At 37.8% G+C, this 21,274-nt stretch overlaps 6 protein-coding genes and 2 non-coding genes across 8 annotated transcripts; 5 read left to right on the forward strand and 3 right to left on the reverse strand.

Moving 5' to 3' along the window:
• Window positions 1–369: 369 nt before the first annotated feature.
• LOC112084663 lies at window positions 370–2,090 on the reverse strand. The gene is made up of 2 exons (XM_024153954.1): window positions 1,215–2,090; window positions 370–768 (listed from the first exon to the last, which is right to left on the reverse strand). Exons 1-2 carry the CDS (start codon window positions 2,088–2,090, stop codon window positions 370–372), a joined length of 1,275 nt encoding a protein of 424 aa, XP_024009722.1.
• Window positions 2,091–5,622: 3,532 nt separating this feature from the next.
• On the forward strand, window positions 5,623–7,656 carry LOC18007841 (heat stress transcription factor A-8). Its single transcript, XM_006391136.2, has 2 exons — window positions 5,623–6,013; window positions 6,646–7,656. Exons 1-2 carry the CDS (start codon window positions 5,783–5,785, stop codon window positions 7,540–7,542), a joined length of 1,128 nt encoding a protein of 375 aa, XP_006391198.1. The 5' UTR covers window positions 5,623–5,782; the 3' UTR covers window positions 7,543–7,656.
• Window positions 7,657–8,005: 349 nt separating this feature from the next.
• On the forward strand, window positions 8,006–8,092 carry LOC112087178. Its single transcript, XR_002899940.1, has one exon. It is a non-coding gene; the product is annotated as a small nucleolar RNA Z159/U59 (small nucleolar RNA).
• Window positions 8,093–8,192: 100 nt separating this feature from the next.
• Window positions 8,193–8,281, forward strand: LOC112087179. Its single transcript, XR_002899942.1, has one exon. It is a non-coding gene; the product is annotated as a small nucleolar RNA Z159/U59 (small nucleolar RNA).
• Window positions 8,282–8,457: 176 nt separating this feature from the next.
• Window positions 8,458–9,548, forward strand: LOC18007848 (ABC transporter I family member 17). The gene is made up of 2 exons (XM_006391138.2): window positions 8,458–8,889; window positions 9,007–9,548. The coding sequence occupies exons 1-2, from the start codon at window positions 8,535–8,537 to the stop codon at window positions 9,447–9,449; spliced, it is 798 nt and encodes a 265-aa protein (XP_006391200.1). The 5' UTR covers window positions 8,458–8,534; the 3' UTR covers window positions 9,450–9,548.
• On the reverse strand, window positions 9,452–11,482 carry LOC18007849 (binding partner of ACD11 1). Its single transcript, XM_024156172.1, has 6 exons — window positions 11,353–11,482; window positions 10,824–10,892; window positions 10,520–10,623; window positions 10,370–10,445; window positions 10,201–10,284; window positions 9,452–10,130 (listed from the first exon to the last, which is right to left on the reverse strand). Exons 1-6 carry the CDS (start codon window positions 11,356–11,358, stop codon window positions 9,612–9,614), a joined length of 858 nt encoding a protein of 285 aa, XP_024011940.1. The 5' UTR covers window positions 11,359–11,482; the 3' UTR covers window positions 9,452–9,611.
• Window positions 11,483–15,993: 4,511 nt separating this feature from the next.
• Window positions 15,994–16,588, forward strand: LOC18007833 (basic blue protein). The gene is made up of 2 exons (XM_006391139.2): window positions 15,994–16,215; window positions 16,350–16,588. The coding sequence occupies exons 1-2, from the start codon at window positions 16,002–16,004 to the stop codon at window positions 16,556–16,558; spliced, it is 423 nt and encodes a 140-aa protein (XP_006391201.1). The 5' UTR covers window positions 15,994–16,001; the 3' UTR covers window positions 16,559–16,588.
• A 473-nt stretch (window positions 16,589–17,061) lies between these two features.
• On the reverse strand, window positions 17,062–20,871 carry LOC18008527 (protein POLLEN DEFECTIVE IN GUIDANCE 1). Its single transcript, XM_024153499.1, has 11 exons — window positions 20,104–20,871; window positions 19,858–20,009; window positions 19,544–19,647; window positions 19,277–19,365; window positions 18,963–19,036; window positions 18,638–18,788; window positions 18,387–18,554; window positions 18,091–18,188; window positions 17,881–18,003; window positions 17,693–17,761; window positions 17,062–17,583 (listed from the first exon to the last, which is right to left on the reverse strand). The coding sequence occupies exons 1-11, from the start codon at window positions 20,750–20,752 to the stop codon at window positions 17,374–17,376; spliced, it is 1,887 nt and encodes a 628-aa protein (XP_024009267.1). The 5' UTR covers window positions 20,753–20,871; the 3' UTR covers window positions 17,062–17,373.
• Window positions 20,872–21,274: the final 403 nt, after the last annotated feature.

Genomic DNA, 21,274 nt, shown 5'->3' on the forward strand with positions numbered 1-21,274 from the left:
TATTACTGGTTGGCTACTTACTTGGACAGTTGCGGATAAATCAGAAAGCACTGAAGCAATTTGACTTTGCGCGAGTGTTGCATCATCTTGGACATCGTGAGCGCCAACATGCGGTTGGCTTTCATGGTCTCCAGCATCACGAGATCCCTTGCATTCGTCCTCTACACTGTCTTCTTGGGCAGCAACGTCGCCATCAGTAGAAGAACTGGCCGATTCCTTGTTTTTGGTTACCTTCACTGTCATCGCCTTCAGATGAATCTGATGACTTAGTCTCGTCAGAAGAAGAAATCTGTTGGAACCTAACATGCTTTTGGCGAATTGGAATTGATTTAACCCTCTTCTTAGTCTTTGTTTGAGAAGGTGGCTTGACTACCGATGAAGCCCCTGGTAAAGTCTGGTGTTGTTGCTTAAAAGTGGACAGAGCGGTAAAACTTCGGTACGTAGATCACCGAAATCTGCGCGAAGGCTTTTTATCTCGGATTCGATGATGGAAATGGCATCTAGAACCTTATCAATAGTCGCAGCCGAAGCAGAATCGAACTCCCCGTCCGAAGATGTATTCCGGGAGGATGAAGATGGTGCCTTAGGATTCTTTAGATGAACGCCTGCGTTTTCACCACCAATCCAAGTTTTCCTTGAAAACTTAACCCTGTCGTTGATTGTTGCAATCAAGTTGTCAACACTTTCGTCCGGGACATCATCATCCAGCTCCAAGTCGGTATCATCCAAAATATTCTCGTCGTCCGGCAAAATTGATTTCACAGCCACCTGAAAATTGGAATATTAGTAGTAGTCAGTTACTTTCAAATATGTCTATTTGTAGTTGACTATCAAATATGTCATGTTAGAGCATGAATCGTTTTTGACAAACTGGAGAGTACATCTTAGATCAAATATCAGCTTGAAATAGTTAGAGTAGTCGGTTACTTTGAAAAATGTCTATTTATAATTGACTATCAAGTACGTCATGTTACTATGCAAAATATCTATTTTTGACAAACTATACAGTACTTCTTAGATCGATAACAGCTAGAAATAGTATGAGTAATCAGTTACTATGCAAAATGTCTATTTATAAGTGACTATCAATAAGTTTAGTTAGAGCATGTATCGTTAGAGTTCTTGTATGTCTGATATACTAGGTTATAATGACTATCTACTAATAGTAGTCGCCTATATATATATGAATATTATACTGGGTGTGGTTATCATACCTTCTGAGACTTGTCAAGAGACTTGACATGCGGCATTGAGATGTTTACGGGTTTCATTGAACCAGGACGTATACTGGGGGTATCGTCGTCCTCATCCTCTTCATCCACCAAATTAGGTTCGCTTGATTTTCCTTTCAGATCCTTCTTGAGAATAGCGGGAGCACATTCCAAAATAACCATTTGTAATGCATGTATAAACCCCTGAAATGCACATGGCGGCTGGCAAAGGTAAGATGTCGTCGCCGTCCTCGTTTTGATGCTGTGTATGGTCAAATCAAAAGATTTGCGACCCCATGGATATTCCAGAAATTTATCAACATCCTGCACCATCATAATGTGCTCGGCACTTATCTTTGCATTCCTAGAAGTTGGGCATACAATCCCATCGATAAGAAGTAAGCAAGCTAGCTTAAATCTAGTCTCTTTGTCCTTGTATGGTCTGCCAGCAAGTGTTGTTGCAATCCATCCAGGAGTCGCATTCTTCTCTGAACCAAACAACTCAATAGTCTCGGCATTGACCTGGTCTTCTTTGAGCTTTTTCGCAGGTGGCAACTTGGAGCAATCAAGGCCTATCGTAATAGCAAACTCCCTAATAGAAAAACGGATTGGCTGGCCAGCGAATAGACACCAAAGCTCTTTTTTTTTCTTCGTAACTAGCTGCCGAGACAAGATAAAGTGAAGGAATCTAACTGATGAAGCAATCTTGTTACCTGCTTCCATCAGTTTTCCAAACTGAGACAATGAAAGCTTCTCCATATGGTCTTCCTCGAGAGCAAAACTGATTGTGTCAAGATAGGTTAGCTGAAAGTAGGTGTTCACCTTCTTATTCTCCGGTTCGTTGCCTAGGGCAAACATTCTATCCGGAAACCTGGTCATAACTTATCAGCTGAAAAAAAAAACAATGAAACAATTGAAATTAGTAAAATGTATTACATAAACGTCTATTAGTGTTTGACTACTATATAAAAATATTCAGTTGTACATATTGACCGTATACAAAATTCGGATGACCTTATTGTCCATGGTTGTATCTGAACTCCATAACGAATTACTGCTAAACGAAAACTTTTTAAATCCATGTTCACATGTAATTGGAAAAGTGATTCAACCCATAAAAATTCGAAAAACATTTAACCCAAGCGGCACCAAACATAGATCTGTACTCCCGAAAAATCCCCAAAATGGAATAGGGTAATTAGGCTGACCCTACACATGAAACTTGGCGAATAAACAACTACTAGGGTAATTAGATACTTGTAGACCGTAAACCTTAAAATAACAGAGCCCAATTCGAAAAAAATGTAACCGAAGCGGCACTAAACATAGATCTGTACTTCCGAAAAATCCCCAAAATGAAATAGGGTAATTAGGCTCACCCTACACAAGCAACCTGACGAATAATCGACTACTAGGGTAATTAGATACTTGTAGTTCATAATCTTAAAATAACAGAGCCCAATTCAATTGGGAGTTGTGCGACGGAAGGCGGCGACGACGCTGGGATCTACGAGAATGGAAATTGGTCTATAAGCAAGAGAAGAAAACTAACCACAAAAGAGATGGGTTCGGATGGAGAGTGGCACGCGACCGTTGTTGTTACTCGGAGCGGCGGACGGCGCTTCCGACGCAAACAAAAAGACGAAGATGTGTGAGCGTCTTTCTAGGTTAAAGAAAAGGGAGTGGGAATGTGAAAGAGAACAGGGAAGAGAAAGAGGGGAATGACAGTTGCGAAAAAAATCGTAGGTGTGAGAGGAGAAAAGAGGCTATAAATGTGAGATTTTATTGCGGTTTTTTTTTAAATAAAAAAACGGTTACATTTTCATCCCAAGCAGTTTACATCTCAATATGAAGTAATTAAACTGCCTAAATACTTACAAATGCTGCAAATGATTTCGTTGGTTATGTTAATAGAGAGGATACCGTTTTACAACATGAAATAGCCAATTACACTAATTATAAAATCAATTGATATAATTTAGAAAGAGTATTCAACTACAAAGAAAGCAATTATAAATAGTCGACTACATTTAGGAAGTGACAACTACAGATAAATGTTTGGATTGTCCAAAACGGAATACATCCAACCTATGGATCTAAAGAGAATTTCACAAGGTGGTAGTGAACGTAGAGGTAGCAGAGTTCACAGTATCCGCCCTGGTGGTTCATACGGCAACTGGGGAAATCAACAGCAATATGGGGTAAAGATGTATGCGCATCAGGCACCACCATTTTGTCGATCAAAGCCATAACTTCCTCACCAATCTGAGTCATATGCTCAATTGTTGCTCTCCAACCAAAATCACGGTCTAAAATTTCTATGCCTATGGGGTAGTGACCTAATGCGGTTACACATATGGCCATCATTAAGGTCGCCGGTTGAACTCCAGCTTTAGACGCTTGGTTGAAAAACCTTAGAGAACCTTCGATATCATTAGCCATAGTGATTCTGCTCATACCGCGGATATACATACCAAGTGGATTACCTGATGTCACCGCCGCCTCAAAGAATGAAGGGTAGCTCTGAACTAAACTGGGCCTTCTCACGAAAGCTGTAAGGTTGAGAAACCTCATCACAGATGGTTCGTTGATTGTTTGGCTAAGGAATTTGCATGAACAAGCAAATGAGCAAGCGTCTTTAGCAGAACTCCTACCAACTCTTTTAAAAATATCAACGACTGCATCGCGAATCTGAGGAAGAATATCATTTGTCAGTGGTATCAGATCGGGATGTACTTGGGACAACGCAGACCTTCAAAAACAAAAGCAACGAATATTAAGCTACCAAGTATATGGTTACCTATAACTAGCAAGAATAGTAAGCTACTCAGTATATGGTCACCAGTAAACACTTATTTACTGCTTAAAATGTAAATGGCATACTTAGTGGTTAACTATTCAGATCTGAAATTCAGATCTGGATGACGGATGAGAATGGTAGTGGAAAGCGTTTGAAAAAAAAAACAAAAACTGTGAATCAGGACAAATGGCCTACGGAACCAAACGTTTATGAACCCAAAAATAGGAAGAATAACGACAGATCTAACTTCGAAAAATTAAGAAATCTAGCTCCTGGAAATTAACGCCGACATATACCGGTATCTGCGAGTAAAGTCATATAACATTCAACAGACCAAACAAAAACAGAGCTTAACAGTTTACCTTTCAAGCTTCGCTGCGGAAAAAAAGTCGGTGGTTCGCAAGATTGGTCCATCGTTGCCGGAGTTTCAGAGAAGAGCTAGTTAGGTATAACGACTGGTGTGGTAGAAGTAAGTGACTCGCCGTATCAAACTCCGGTTTATCGTGTCGGAGTCGGCGAAGTAAGATGGAGAACCACAGAAATTATAGAAGAGAGGATCTGGGTGAGGTAGTAGTGTTTTGAAATTCAGACTGAATTTCAAAGACCGAAGCTTGACTATAAAGACCCGATGGAAAATTTTGAATTAAAGTTGATGAAAGAGAAAGATGTTAGACATAATGAAAAACGAAAAAACGTATACGTTATTGTTATAAAGATATGCTAGAGTAGAATGCAAATGAGGGGGTTTTGGGTACTTTCTACCCCATAAAAAATTAGCTCCTCAACACCTAATTAGCTCTTGTCGTTACGTTATGACACCAAATTTCCCTAAAACTTATACCAATGTTCTGAATGTTTTGATAAAACAGCGTAATCACTTTATAAAAACATAAAGATATGAAAAAGTGATTTACCTTGTATGTTGATCCCATCATTAAATGACGAAAACCAATCCATCTAGTTCGTATTTTCCCTCAAAATCTAAGCTTCATCTTGTTTTTTTTTGTTGGTTCTATATATTTTTGGCAAGATTAATTATCTTGGCGGATTAAGTCTTTTCTAATTTTTGTACAAATTCCTTCATTCTTATAAAATAGTATAGAAATGTTAAAAAGTAGTGTTTTTCCAAAGATGGCTCATATTATCGTGTGAAATTACTGGTTTACTTTAAACTAATTACAAAAAACTAAAAACATATCATTTGGATAACTTCATTCCAATTTAAGGTTTAGATTTCTTCCATTAGTAAAAACTTATTTAGTCATCTTGATATTGAATTTGGGCTGATAGTAGAGCATTTTAAATTGGTTGTTTATATTTGAAACCAAAATTTGTTTTTTTTTTGTGTGCTAATTGTGAGAATTAAACATGTGTGAGTAATTTTTTTGTGTTATTTACTCCTTTTTTTTTTCAATTATTCTTAAATATCTGATTTGTCTAAAGACGGTTTGTTTTGGGCTTGTTATGTAAATATCTGATAGTTGATAAGCAAAAAACATAAAATCTGATACTACAGGGGTTATAGAGAAAGAATGGGGCCAAAGACTTGAAAATATCTAAACTTGGCTACATATGATCTCTTCCTTGAAATTTCGTTTGATGTGAGAGCGATCCCTTGCCCTGCGCACAAGTTTCATCGCCTTCACACTAAACCCAAAATTCCGAAGTCTCTTCCTTTTTTAGGGCAAAGGGATTCGATTTCTGATCTCCGAAATTCAGAATTCAAAATTCAAAATTCAAACTTTTTTTTGGGGAAAATTTCTCGATAGTTATGGTGAAATCGGCGGACGGTGTTGGGTCTTCGTCATCTTCAGTGGCGCCGTTCCTGAGGAAATGCTACGAGATGGTCGATGATTCTTCCACTGATTCTGTAATCTCTTGGAGTAGTAATGGAGATAACAGCTTCGTTATCTCGGACACGACCCTCTTCTCTGTTCAACTCTTGCCCAAATACTTTAAGCACAGCAATCTCTCTAGCTTTATCCGTCAGCTCAATATCTACGTTAGTCTCTCTCCTCTCTCAGTATTCAATTTTTGCTAGAACTGGCTCCCATCAGAATCGAGGGTTTATATACGTTTTATGCTGTTGTGTTGAATTTGCCCGTTTGATGTTCTTGTGCTGTTTCTTACACATTTCAGAGTTTTGTTGTGTAGCCTTTGAAAGTACAAACATTTGACTAGTGTGGTGTTACTTGCTTTTGTGCTAAGCAAAGTTCCAATTTTTCTTTGCTAGCAAATTGATTACTCACCGTCAGTCTCTTGCTGATGAAGAAAGATATTTTGTTCAACTCTAAAATGTCTAGGGGACATGACTTAGAGATAACATTAGTCAGATCTCGAAGACTCTACCTTTATGTAATTGTCAATATAGTGAGAATTTGGTTGATCAAAGGGCAGATTTTGGCACATTCGATCTCCGTCTGTATAGACGTGCCTGATTCTTGAATGTGATAAGAAAGATGTTTTATTCAACTCCTATAATTTCTCTAAAATGTCTAGGGGACAGGACTTAGAGATAACACTAGTCACATCTCGAAGACTCTATTTCGTATAGTGAGAATTTGGTTGATCAAAGGGTAGATTTTGGTTCTTGAATGTGGCGAGCGTAACGTTTTCTGATTTATTTCGTTTCAGGGTTTTCGAAAAGTTGATGCAGATCGTTGGGAGTTTGCGAACGACGGGTTTGTCAGAGGTCAAAAGGATTTACTCAAGAATGTTATCCGGAGGAAAAATGTTCAAAGTAGTGACGAGAGCAAAAGCGTTTATAAACAGGAAACTACGACTGATGCTTCTCAGGAGAAGCCTGAGAAGAGCGGATTGTGGAAAGAAGTTGATGTTTTGAAAGGCGATAAGAACGCGTTGGCGCAGGAACTGATCAAAGTTAGGCAGTACCAAGAGATCACAGACACTAAAATGTTAAACTTGAAAGACAGAGTCCAAGGAATGGAAGAGAGCCAGCAAGAGATGCTTTCTTTTTTGGTTATGGTTATGCAGAATCCAAGCCTCTTAGTTCAGTTGCTTCAGCCAAAGGAAAACAATTGGCGAAAGGCAGAAGGAGCAACGATTCTTGAAGAAGTTACAGACGAAGGAGAATCGAACTCGAGAGGACTTCCTTTAGTAACATACCACCAGACACCATCAGAGGGAACAGCAAAGTCAAGCTCGAAGGAGATAAACGATTTCTTGAGAAACGCTGATATGTTGAAGTTTTGCCTTGATGAGAATCATGTGCCGTTGATCATACCTGATCTGTATGATGATGGGGCTTGGGAGAAGCTTTTGTTGTTGAGCCCTTCAAAGAAGAAGAAGAAGAGCAATGTGAAGAAAGGAGTAAAGGATGATGCGACATTGGAGGTGGAGGAAGAGGAGGAGGATGGAACAATGGAAGTAGACAAGAGCCGTACGCTCGAGCTGATACAAGAAGAAATGGAGAAACAAGATGACTTTGAATTTGGACAGCTTACTCCAGAGAAGTCTAGGAATCTTGAGATTCTTACAGAGCAGATGGGATTGCTGGCTTCAAATCACTAGCCCCAGAACATTAACGAGAAAACTTGATGGGTTTTTGAACATATCAACCTCAAAACTTTTGTTATGTAACTTTTTACTAGTAATCAACAAAGTAAGCTCTGCAATATTATTTTTTTCGCTGGAGCAATACTTACTAAAAAAAGGACATTTCTTGTCTGTTGAGAACTCCTTACACTTCAGCATCAGCAGAAGAACAAAAAGTGCCGGAAGTAGTTGAATAATGGGTTGGGCTGGAAAGGCCCATCTTAAAAGGTTTGTTCTAAGGCCCATATTTGCACAAATTACATAGCTAGGTTTATTTAACAACTCTTGATTTCCATCTCCAATGTCTTCTCTATATATGAATTCTTACGCAGTGATGTAATCCACATTAACACTAACATTGCTTCTTCGTCGTTCTTCTTTCTCTGTACCGTTTTTTGAAAATATCTTTCAAATACATACAAACTTTATACATATATATGCCTCTGATGATGATCAAAATCATAAACTTTCGTTCTTCTGAGATAACTCATGCGGAAATCTATGGAGACCTGAACTGAATAGAGGCATATATATCAAACTTTTTTTTTTGTTTTCTGTTTTTCAATCATATGATCGTAAACTGTTTAAATCGAACACAATTTATTTGATGGGTATCTTCTCAGTTTGACTCTGGTGATGTTATAACTTTAAAAACTTTCGTTCTCCTGAGCTTTTTATGTGCTGAGAAAATATTGGAGACCTGAACTGAAGATTTTATCCTGAGAAAATTCCTTTAATTTCTTTATTAATTTTAGATTTCATCGTGAACAGATATTGTATTGATCAGAACAATTGGTAAGAAAAAAATGAAAGTTGAAAGTAAATATGTTAAGAGATTGGTTCTCAGTTTTGCCAGTAATTGGCAGTGGAAGAATATAAAAATGTCGTAACCAAATTGACTGATTCCTCTACTGCTCAAATGTCATAAAGGGACAATCTTTTTGCTCAGACAATTGAAAATAAAGACGATGGCATTACTTTTATCTGGCGATTCCGATGTTGGTCCGTTGCGAGAGCATCTCTTGGATGTGGACTGTTTGTCTGATGGCGAACCGAAGATTCGCGTAAGAGATCTGACCAGAGTCTCCGATGATGGATCTCTGATCCTGAGAGGAGTCTCCATCGATTTACCGAAAGGGATGATCGTTGGTGTGATTGGTCCAAGCGGAAGCGGAAAGTCAACGTTTCTCAGATCTCTAAACCGTCTCTGGGAGCCACCGGAGACGACTGTTTTCTTGGACGGCGAAGACATAACCAACATCGACGTCATCACTCTCCGCCGCAGAGTCGGAATGCTTTTCCAGCTTCCTGTTCTCTTTGAAGGTAAAAATCAAATCTTGTTCCTTTTCTTCTTCCGATCATCAATTTGATTACAATTGAGATAAAGGTCGCTCCTTTTTCCAGAGAAACTCTCTGTAACTGATATGTTTGGTTTTACAGGGACTGTTGCGGATAATGTGAGATATGGTCCGAATTTGAGAGGTGAGAAGCTAAGTGAAGAAGAAGTTTACAAGCTGCTAACTCTTGCGGATCTTGATGCATCCTTTGCGAAAAAGACTGGTGCTGAGTTATCTGTAGGTCAAGCGCAACGAGTAGCACTTGCGAGGACTCTAGCCAACGAGCCTGAGGTGTTGCTTCTTGATGAGCCAACGAGCGCTCTGGATCCGATATCGACAGAGAACATTGAGGATGTGATAGTGAAACTCAAGAAGCAGAGAGGGATCACGACAGTGATTGTTTCTCACAGTATCAAGCAGATACAGAGAGTTGCTGATATCGTTTGCCTTGTTGTCGATGGAGAGATTGTTGAAGTACTTAAACCTAATGATCTTTCTCAAGCTACTCATCCAATGGCTCGGAGGTTTCTTCAACTTAGTTCCTAAATCTTTTGCTTTTTTTTCTTTCCTTGAATCGATTCAAACAAATGTTGTATGAATGTAACAACACCTTATATGGTTTATGTCTATTTATCTTTTTCTTGAGCGATAAGAGAAAGCATATGCACAGCAAACATATCAAAGAATTTGAGTCTGAGATGTGCAAATTTAGAAACATGGTTTGGTGAGATCTGCATCAACCGAACTTACAGGAACTACAGCAGGAGCTTTAGGTGAAGAGTCATCAAGTTGGATAATCTCCTTTCTTCCTTCTCCTCCGTTTTCACTTCTCTCTTTAACAGCCTTTGTCACTGCACAAAACGCGTTTGAAAACCACGAAGCTCCGCTTGATACGTAAGGGTTCGCCATTAAAGCCGTTCTTGCACTGATTGCACTCTCCTCTGCAGCTGCTAAAGCGGATTTTGTTATCTCCCTCACTTGATATCTCTCATCCATCTCTCTCCATTTCTCGTTCACCACAGTCGTTCCTATGCTTAGCTTTTCGCTCAGACCCATCTTATTGTCGAGCGAAGCAATTGTTGCTGAAGCGTTTTGCATCAAGTTGTGTCTGTCGTCAAATGCTTTGGCTTTCTCCATGGCATCTTTCCCAAGAGCGTAACCTCTTCCCACCATGATGTTTACCACATCTTCAGCTCTCTTGACTGTGAAACCATTAAACGAACTTTCCTGCAAAACAGAGGAGACAAACTTGACAACTGAAAGCAACGAATAAAGCAAAGAGTTCCATTGGCTTTACCGAGTCAAGTGCAAGGGCTTCTTGTGGTAGCTCGTAGTTCACAGCAGGAGTAATGCTAACACGATGATCCGCAATGACAGCTCCCTGAAAGAACGTTCTAAACCGTTAGTAGTAAATTCAAGAACATTACAAATTAAGCATTTTCCAAGAGAAACCATAAGAAATGTACCGTTAAGAGCATTGCAGTTTCTGCACCTTGTGGATCCTTAAAAGTAACATACGCAACCTGAGTTTCTTGTGTCTCACTATGATAATGTGACTTAAACATTAGAGAATGTTGGTAATTAACGATGAGAGATGATTACAAACCGTTGTTTACCTTCGCATCTCGACGTAATGAATGTCACCGGAGAAAGAAAAGAACTCTTTGACATCTTTCTTAGAGACATGGAGTGAAACATTGCTAATCTTCACAGTTTTCACCTGCAACAAGTAGCAGGAACCAATCGAATCAAGATCTGTGAATAGAAAGTTCCAACATTCATTCATACACTGGCATATTCATTATTCATACATCTTACAACTACACATATAGATAATGGAAAAGCTCATAAAAAAAAAGCCTTTCAATACAGGTGAAGAAGAAACGAAGAAATATGTTGGAAGAGAAACATTGTTCTTACAGGAGAAGCAGTTGACTGGGAATCCATTAGAATGTTGTGCTGAGTTTGATCCAAATGATTGAAAGCAGCCTGGGGATAGATCAAATCCATGAAATTTCAAATGAAATTTGATACTAAAGAATCAAAGAGAAAAATTGTATCTGTAGACTGGAATAGATTGAAATTAAGAATCTGTGGAACAGAATCTGAAAACTGAAAAGTTTCTGTTTTTTTAATTTTGTAAGTTGCTTTTTTTCAGGTAACCGACACAGTAAGAGATCTCAGACTTCATCACCAAATTCATCAGATCAAGGAACAGTAAAGTTGGGAGATTTATCCAAAAGGCTCAGAAATTTGTAGCCGAAATCTGAATTCTCTTAGAACTTAGCCACATTCAAGGAGGGAAAAAAAAAGGAATTTGTAATTAGATCTGGAACTAGCGAAAAAAAGAAAAAAAAAAGTCCGAAAAGGCGAAAACACAGACCGAATCTATCAAAACCTGATCGATGCCAAAAAAGAGAAAAATTTGCAGAGAATCGAAAATGCTTACCGACATTGTCGCAATGATTCTCAGACGGTGGAGAATCGAGGAAGTGTAAAGCGGAAAGCTAATAAATTGGAGAAGAATAGGGATTTGAGTCAGAGATAGAGTTAACTAGAGAACTGTTGTTAATTTGTCAATCATAAGTCAGAATAATGGGTCCAACCACGATTGTTTTACAAGTTAAAAAAAAAAAAATCGCTATTTTTTATTGTGCTGTGAACAAAAATAAAATGAAATAAAAAGTGAGCAAAGAGAGGAAAAAGAGGATAGCTATTTTGTCCAGTGCATACTTTTTCTCTTTGCTCACTTTGTACAGGATAGCTATATTGTATTAGAGCATCTCCACTATTGAACCTCTACTTAGGATTCTTAGAATTTTTTTTTTGATGAGAAAGATGATAAAAAAAAAACATGTATGCCTAATAATCTGCCTACACGTAATGTAAGAACCCACCTTTTGCAAATCTTAACTAAAGAGCAGTTTTTAGATAATATATGTTTTTCGTAAATATCAAAACTCCTATAATTTTGAGCCAAGAACTGTTAAAAACTCTGGTGAAGATGGTCTAATGCATATCTCTAAGGGCTTAACGATGATTTTAAAACTCAAAACAAGGTTGTATTACCTAGAAACACACTTATTTCAATATTTTTGTTTTGACATATCACAAACCCGTCTTTCATGAGTTTTTAGGTCAAAAGAAAAGAAAAAATATACAACACAAAAAACTCAATATCATCAGTAGCAGAGAAATTAATCTAAAGAGAGGTTATTGGTTAGTGTAATAGGATCATGTGCCTCCATTTTGCTTTTCCTTGAATTTGATATGGAATTCTAAATAATTAGGTTATACTTGTATTTTGACTAAAATAGTTAAAGATTTATGAGTAAATTTGGTCAATAACCAATTCTAGAGAGAAATTTGCAGATAAGATCAGGATCCTACCAAAACATATAAGCATTGTGGGGATGGTTATAGGCAAAGACAATTCTACACTCAAAAAAGGGTGCCACATCCTTCATTGGTTTCTGACACAAGATATCATAATTTTATAAGGTAGCTAAAGATATATGTAGAGTAGACAACATCTATGATATCTTTGTGTAGGTCATCACAGCCACACAATCGTTTCCCGCCAAACGCGCATTAAATGCAAGTATGTTTGCTAGATTGCTTCGATAATTGTGCTTATGTGAGATGTATGTCTGTAAATATAGTATACTAGGGTTTCTTACTCGGCTATATAAGGTTTTAGTGTTGACAGCAACGTCCTCGTCCCATCGGATTTCCGACGAAGTATATTATTTCTCAAACAAAAAATCTAAGGTTTGTCGTAACGACGTTGACGACGCTCACGTTAAGAAGGATGAACAATATGATTGAACGGATGTAAACGTAAGTCTAAACTTTTTTCAATAAAATTGTATAATTGAAATATGAATTTAGAAAATCGTATTTGTAACATTTGTATATGGTTTGTATTAATGTCCACGATATAATTTGGATTCAAATTCTAAATTTGAATTTCAAATTTTGCTAATTTTTATTAATTTATATTTATGAATTTATTTTTGAATAGAGCATTTTGAATATTCGTACCACGGATAATATCGGGAGTGGCCAATCAGTGATCGATGATTGAGAATCTTTCGAAATGGAAGATAAGCGTGCAAAAACTGAGGTAAAATTAGTTACCGTGCATTCGTAATCAATGCAAAGATTTGGTTTATAAATATTTTAAACCAGTTTAATACAATATAATAAAATATTAAACCGGTTTAAAAGGAGTAATATTTTTCTTAATTACAGTTGGTTAAATTACAAGATGAGTTGAAAAAAATGACTATGGAAAATCAAAAAGCTTAGAGAATTGCTTACACAAGTGAGCAACAATTACACTTCACTTCAGATGCATCTTGTTTCAGTAATGCAACAGCAACAATAACAACAACAGAACAAAGTAATTAAACAATTGACTGAATAATTAACCACAAGCAAATGGGAATTGACCCTAGATGATTAATAGGCAATTAACATTGATGAACCTATATGATTAGGCACTAGAAGCTGCTGAAAACCCTGAGGAGACGATAATTTCGAGACAATTATTAATCTAGGACCTACGAAAGCAGCAGGCGATAGTACCAACAACAGTCACATCTGTTTAGGGTGAAAACAACCATGAAGTTCTTGGCAAAGTGGATTTTTTCTCCGACAAGAAATCTAGGGTTTATCGTGACGACGTTGACAACGCTCACATTAAGAAAGAGGAACAAAATGATCAAATAGACGTAAATGTAAGTCTAATTTTTTTTCAATAAAATTGTATAATTGAAATATAAATTTAAAAAACCGTATTTGTAACATATTTATATGGTTTGTATTAATGTCAACGATATAATTCGGATTCAAAATTTAAAATTAAATTTTAATTTTTGCTAAATTATATAAGTAGCGTCATTTATGGTGGCGTTAACATCTACCAGCTGTTTGTCCTTCTCAGTCCCATTCCTTGAGCCTGTATTAGCAGCATGCCTCCTCCTCATTGAGCTTGCATGCTCCGTGGAGCTATCTTTCGCCAGATCCTGTCTGTCCAAACCGATATAGATTTGTCCAAATAAATGACAATGTTAGATATAAGTTTTTTCTGCATGACTTTAAATCTCTGGTCAATGGCAGTTTTGATAACATCCCCAATGTTGGAAACATTATTTTCCATTGCAGAAATTTTATCCATCGCCACAGACATCTTTTTCTCAACAGACACCAACTCCTGTTTCACCCTCGTTGCAAGTAGCTCAGCAAGAGTGGAAGGTTACCGAAGCCATATTTACGACATTCTCATGTGCCTTCTCTTTCTCCCTTTCTTTCTGTTCTCTGGTTTTCTTCCTCTCCAAACAAATCTTAGTCAGCTCGACCTGATTCCGTCCACCATGAAACATATCTTTCCGGAATTCAAAATCTTCTCCAATAAGGTCTAACATATGATTGACCTTGGGATCATCTTTGTCATCGAACCAGGTAAGGTCGGCTTCCACCCTTGCAGCTTCAGAATTATCTGGGATAATGCTTAGCACAGATACCTATTGAACCAATTAGCGGGTAATATATCTGTTAGCGTCCCAATAAAACAGTTATCTGAAGCAAAAGAAAATGTGTAACAATTGAACAGTGGCCATATCACACATAATCTTGCATTCTTCATTTATCTCTCTAGTGTGGCATGGCTTAAGGCCGACATTCGTCGTCTCCAAACGACATGATGGTTTTGTTACCAGGAGGATTTTATCGATATCTACGTTTGTGATGTCCTCCGGCCTAGAGTTGACAGCAACATCCTTCGTATCACCATCATCCTCGTCTTCATCAGATTCCCGGTGAAGTGGATTTTTTCTCCAACAAGAAATCTAGGGTTTGTCATGATGACGTTGACGACGCTCGCGTTATGAAAGAGGAACAAGAAAATTTGAACGGACGTAAATGTAAGTTTAAGTTTTTTTCAATAAAACCATATTTGTAACATTTGTATATGGTTTGTATTAATGTCAACGATATAATTTGGATTCAAAATTTAAAACTAAATTTAAAATTTTGCTAATTTAATTTAATTTTGTATTTGTGAATTTATTTTTGAATATATGAGTTTGAATCTTTGTGAAACCCTAACCCTAACCGCGTGATGATGTAATGGCCAAAACTTTTGAAAAGAGCGGGCTTCTCCGCCGTCACAATTAGTTCCCAAAAGCGATTTGTGCAAGAATTCTCTCTCATCCTCATTAAATGCGCTAATAATGTTATTGATGGCTTTGGATTTGTGGTAGCAGTTAACTCTGTCGCCGACAAGATCTTCACCGGCGGTAAAAATTCTTTCCGACAACTCTAGTTCCATAATCGCTGGAGAGAGAAAAGCATAACAACACAAAATGAAATGACATAGATAAGTAATTCAGCGATAGTGAAAAATTGGGAATACCTGATATATTCAAGCGGTTTTTGATACTGAAAACGGTTGAAAATCACTCTTATAAACTGTAGTATTCGGTTTCCGGAATTCAAAGACACCACACCAAATAATATCCGAGAGGGTGTTTTCAAAAATTGAACAGTGCTTAGTATTAATGACATTTTTTGAAAAAGCGTGTACTAATCCTCCCTATTCTGACACCATATCTCTTTCAAATCAACTTAGTCATATAGCTAATATGGGTGTTATCGTATTAAAAAATTACTAGAATAGTGAATGATCATCCTTGCAAATAAGAGCATAAAGTTGGTCATCTAGTACATTTTATCAATATTTATTAATCGATAATTTGTATTCAAGATCATTAACAAAATAATGATTGATTTTAAGTAGTTACTAATGTTTAGTCATCACCTAAAGAATAACAACATAATGTTGACAAAAGAATTGACCACAACATTATGTTTGAATAGAATCCATAAATACAAAAAAAAAATCGTTTGACTGAGGTATTAACTTATACAAAAATTGTAGTATGACTTACCATAGAAAATACACGTCTCCTCAATGGAAAAAAGATAAAAATCTACGAAGTTAAAATGGAAAATATATCGATTAACAGTCTATATAAATATAAACACAAAGGTGTTTGGCTACTTCACCAAAAACCTTTGAACCTATTGTCCCAAATGGCTCGATCATCCGGACACGTTGCTTACGTCGCGGCTACGGTTCCAATGGCTATAGTCGTGACGGTTTTATGCCTGTTTCTAGCAAACAACGTGACCCATGCCCGAAGAAGACCGGCCACCTACATCGTCGGAGACGAATTCGGTTGGGACCTGGTTATTCCAATGGACAGTTGGACACGAGGCAAGACCTTTTACGCTGGCGATACTCTAGGTAATGTATCCATAATATTAGCAAATTTCATGTGATTGATAAAACAATCTAATCTATTCACAGTTTAGTGGCTCTATTTTGGTCCATTAACAATAGATTTATATTATGAGTTGTGGTGTGTTACTACATTGCAGTATTCAAATACGATGATCTAACCAGCAATATGGTGGTGGTAAACCGAACCGGTTACGAAAACTGTATGGCGAACGATGGATCGAAAGAGTACGACTCCGGTAACGATAGGATCCAACTTCCTTATGGTGATAGCTATTACATCGGGACATATAATCCTTATGATTGTGCCGCTGGTTTAAAGATGGCCATCAAAGCATTGGCTAATTAGAAGTAATTAGTTGAAAGTGTTATAATTACTGTCTTGACTTATTTGTAGCATGTTCATGCATTCAAAAGATTAATAAAATACATAATAACTTTGTTATGTTTTAATAAGTCGATTCCGTACTTCATAAAAATAATCCAATGATGATAATATATGTCTTTTTTGGTATAAATAATAATAATCATAACATATTTTATGTACGCATGTTCCTAGATTCACATTTTCAAAACCATTAAATCCATAATGTATTGGTGCATTAGGAACAAAAAATAGTCAAAACTTTTATCTGTTTTACATGTACATAAAATATTTGCATCATTTGTGAATTGTGATAGTTGTTCTGTTCATTTTGCCTTTATGGTTTGCAAAGTTTGCATGAACGGTTTCACGTGTTCCACATGAACCATACATATTTGTTCCCTTGGATCCACGTCGCATAACAATTGACAAGTCAGATTCATGTTCAGATTTTACAAGTCTGAAAATGGGATGAAGAGTATTGACTATTTTTATTGTGAAGAAGAAGAAGAACAATATGGCTATTTTGTCTGTGATAGCTTTTGTTTTGTAAAATGATCCATGAGGTCTCTTTGTACATATTTGCCTAACAATACCAAAATCGCTTCATCGAATATTTAAACATGTATAAGAGATCACAAAGATGATCTCAAAGCCGAAAACAAAGTTGTGAATTCGGCTTGAAGAAGGAGTGAAACCCTGTTGCTTCACTGTCCTACACACAGTCCATCCTCCTGATGAGATGTTACACCTCTGCAAACCTTTCTTCATTTTCTGTAATCTAAGAGTCACAGGCGGGCCTAATCGTTGTGTAGATGGGAGGAGTTTCTCTTTCGGCATCTATTGATATACCAAGTTGCATGTTTCCTAAGTCCCATGCCGATGAGAACTTTGAGACTTGTGAGCATTATATATGTTATGGCGAATAAGAAGACCAACCACAACACTCTCCATGGTAGTGGACTGTAAGGCAAGTGTGCTGCATATACTGGAGTCAGTACCCGGATAACCTGAAGCCCAAAAACATTCACTTATTTCAATCTTTTTTTCCTTTTTTGACATATTACCACAAACCTGCCTTTCATGAGTTTTTAGGTAGAAAAAGGAAGAGGAATATACCACACAAGCGGGTGCAATGGGAACGAAGGTGAGATTTGTCTTTCTATCTTCCGGGTGAATGTCCAAAGTCTGACGATGAAGAATACCAGAGAAGGATAAATGAATATAAGAAACACAACACCCAACGCAGCAAAAGAATTCATAGAGAGAGAGAGAGAGAGTGAGAGAGAAGCTTATATTGTATATACCTGCTCGCAGAGAGCTTGAAGAAACTCAGAGTACGCTATAGGTCTGATGCCGTTGAATTTGGCAAGAAATGAGTGCTTGATGATGTCTATCATTATCTCACAGAAGAAGACCATAGTAGCATTCTGCAGAGTCCAAGTAAAATTACGTATGAGCAATTCGGAAGAAAGAAAGAGGCTTGTATGTCGACCAGACAATGTATGTAGACTTACGTAGATAAAGTTTCCAAACCATGGACCTTCAGCCTCGAGAATATTTTGAGCCAAAACAGACACCAAGAAGGCCGATATGTGAAATCTCTCTATCGAATCTGGTAGAGAAATAGTACGGGAACCAAAAGATACCAATCAAAAACCAAAGAGGGAAAATCTGGGATTACTGTCTCAATCCAGACCCCATCTTGAAATAAGGTTGAGAAAGTTTAAGAATTAAGCTGATGATCAGACCGTATAAGGCCTATTATTCAAGATACAAGAATCCCACAAAGGGAAATGGAGTAAAAGCTTACCTGCATAGACTAGACCATGAATGTTGTCCTTGCTGAAGCGCTTAAAGACACTGCTCTTGATCTCAGCAAAGTTATTTGATACCAGAAGGGCCAACAAGGCATTGTTGTGAGCAACAATACAAGTTGACAACGTAATTGCCTGAGCTAATAAAATGAACGAATGGAGAAGTGAAGACAGTTAAGGAGACAACAGAATAAAGATGTGGAAGTAGTTAACAGATATCAAACTAGCAATCAAATGATGAGGATATTTGAGGCAGCCATAGTTAATGCTAGGTCAGAACCGAATCTCCAAGTACAAAATCTCAGTTTCTCAGGAGGGGAAATAGCCAGTCCCGCTGCGGAACTAAACAGGGCCCCAAATACGTCTCCACAAAAACTTTGGCAGAGTCTATCAAATATCTGAAACACAATATTTGTATTAGTACCAATTGGATAGAGAAGAAAATAAACTGGACAGAAGCAATGATTACCAACTAAATCATGTAACAGATACAAGGGAATAAAGTGAAATAAACATGAAAACACAGAGCTGGAAAAAATTCAAAAAACTTCTTAAAGGGGTGTATACGTTACCTCTAAGATATTATAAACTACATATAGTTTTATGGTACTTTGGCCACGAATCATGTGATAAATTAGGCTGATATCTGTGGAACAAAGCAAAAAGAGACAAGAAAGTCAGAGCAACACATAAGAGAACTGTTTCGACAATCCATTTCCTCATCACTTTGACGAGCTGAAAAGACAAATCCATTCTTTCAACAGAAGTGCTGAGGTTGTCCATCTAATGATAAACAAATTACAGTAATGACCTACACAACCCATTGTATCACAACAGAAGTGTATATGTTTAAAAGCTTAAGAAAATCAAGAGCTTTTTACTTCACCTGTTCTCCCGAGAAGAATGGTACCAGAAGCCAAAACTAGAAAACAAGCAAGATCAGACAGCTCCGACGAGGAGGGCCTCCTGAACTGCCTGCCACAAATATTATCAAGTTACTTTCTCATAATGGGAATAGCAGAATTATGTGAATAGCGAATAGTATGATCAAGGCATGTTACACTTGATTCAAAGATACACATTTTGGTCATACAGTGTAGTTTATAGCAGATTAATCGTCTAATATCAGGACAGAATCGAAAAGATGGCTCACCTGTTCTTAAACGCACCCCAGAACATCAGCACGACTCTTATTGGCATGACTGTCAACAATGACAGAAATGAGTTGACGCAGACAAAAAAGCCAGTATTTATAAGCTGCATTAAAATTCTTTAACAATGTAAAAAAACCTCTGTGTAAATCACAAAACACAACATGATATACATTGATATTCAGCTTAGGTAGCCCCTCACATAAATAGATTCCATTGTCATCCATACAAACTTATCAACTGAGACACACAAAACAACACACCAAGCTAACTAAGAATGTTCATTCTGCGAAAGAAGGGCAGAGCCGGTTTTTACCACTTCACATCGCCATGGCAAACGGAAAATTGTATCGTATATTCTTTCGCGTTCTACATCATTCCCAGTAGTCGTTGTGCTCCGTAATGAGACCCCACCATAAATCTCCCCCAAAAAGTACTTCATAGGTGACCTTGTCTCAGCAGAAAGAACTGATGACAAGAATGCTACACATTATCGTACGGAAATGGATAGAGCAGAAACCAAAGTTAAAGCTAAGAGGGCAACAAAAAGTTTGAAACTTACAATCAGGGTCATCCGCCATAAGCTGCTTCCAGTCCAAAGAAGCTTCTGTGTCTAGTCTCTTCACTGAATTCCCATTAGTCTCACTTCTCGGAAACTGATTCTGTACTTCTTCAAACGGTGGACTCTCGGCACCGGTCTCCTCCGTGTATATCTTCTTATCAGAAGTCACGGTATCAGAAAATCGGTCGTCGTTACTCCCGTCGATACTCCCATTGACATTCCTCTGCCTTAACTCGCCGAAATTGAACCCATTGTGGTGTACAGTTTGCCCATCCAATAGAGTTACGACGCAACCGCCACTACTTCCACCGCCAAAGTAAGTCAATCTGTTTCCAAAATCCGCACCGATCTCGAAATCCCCGAGATCACCGGAAACACCACACGATTCCTCTACCGAACCGTTAGCGATCGCCGCCGAATGAGAATCGCCATTCTCCGGAATAGTCTCGACTTCGGTCTTCGTCTTCTTCTTCTTCTTCCGATGTCTCCTTCGTTTCCCGTCGTCCCTAGGCGATTCCGCAGCGTCGTTTCCGCTAATCGGATCTGAGCTTGATCGGCGGATTGACGGAAGTGAATCATCCTCAAAGGAGGTGCTTTCGCTGAGAATCTCAAACGATAGTTTCCTCCTCCTTGAGAACATAAACGCCATTGTCTTACGTATTACGCAAGAGGAACAATGGAGAGACGAAGATAAAACATTTATAAAATAAGGAAGCAAAATAATTCAGAAAATGGATTCACGAAATCGAATAGCAGAGAGACAGAGGAGAAGGGATTGTTGTCGAGAGGTGAAAACGCTGTTTTGGAAACGGCGTTTTTCTGCGTGCCATGCGTTGTACGCTTTGACGCGATTAAAGTAAGACTGTGACTAAGCGAGCCAATTATATCTAGACACGTGTTTATAACAGGTCGCTCTCACATGCTTACGTGACACAAAAATGTAATTCTCTATTCAATTCTATAGTATACGGTTCAACAATAAACCGGATAGTACCAAATAACTTGATTAAACCGACTTTGCAAAATCTAAACTCTAGATCCAATTTCTCGAGTAGAGTGAGGGAACAAAGACGCGCGAGACGCGTAGAAGCGAAAAACCAAGCGAGATGCACTTTCTCTCTTCTCTTCTCACGTCTCGTCTCTTCAGCGTCTCTCACTTTAACAATCTCTC

Source organism: Eutrema salsugineum, unplaced genomic scaffold (assembly GCF_000478725.1).
Source record: "Eutrema salsugineum unplaced genomic scaffold, Eutsalg1_0 scaffold_9, whole genome shotgun sequence".
NCBI lineage: Eukaryota > Viridiplantae > Streptophyta > Magnoliopsida > Brassicales > Brassicaceae > Eutrema > Eutrema salsugineum.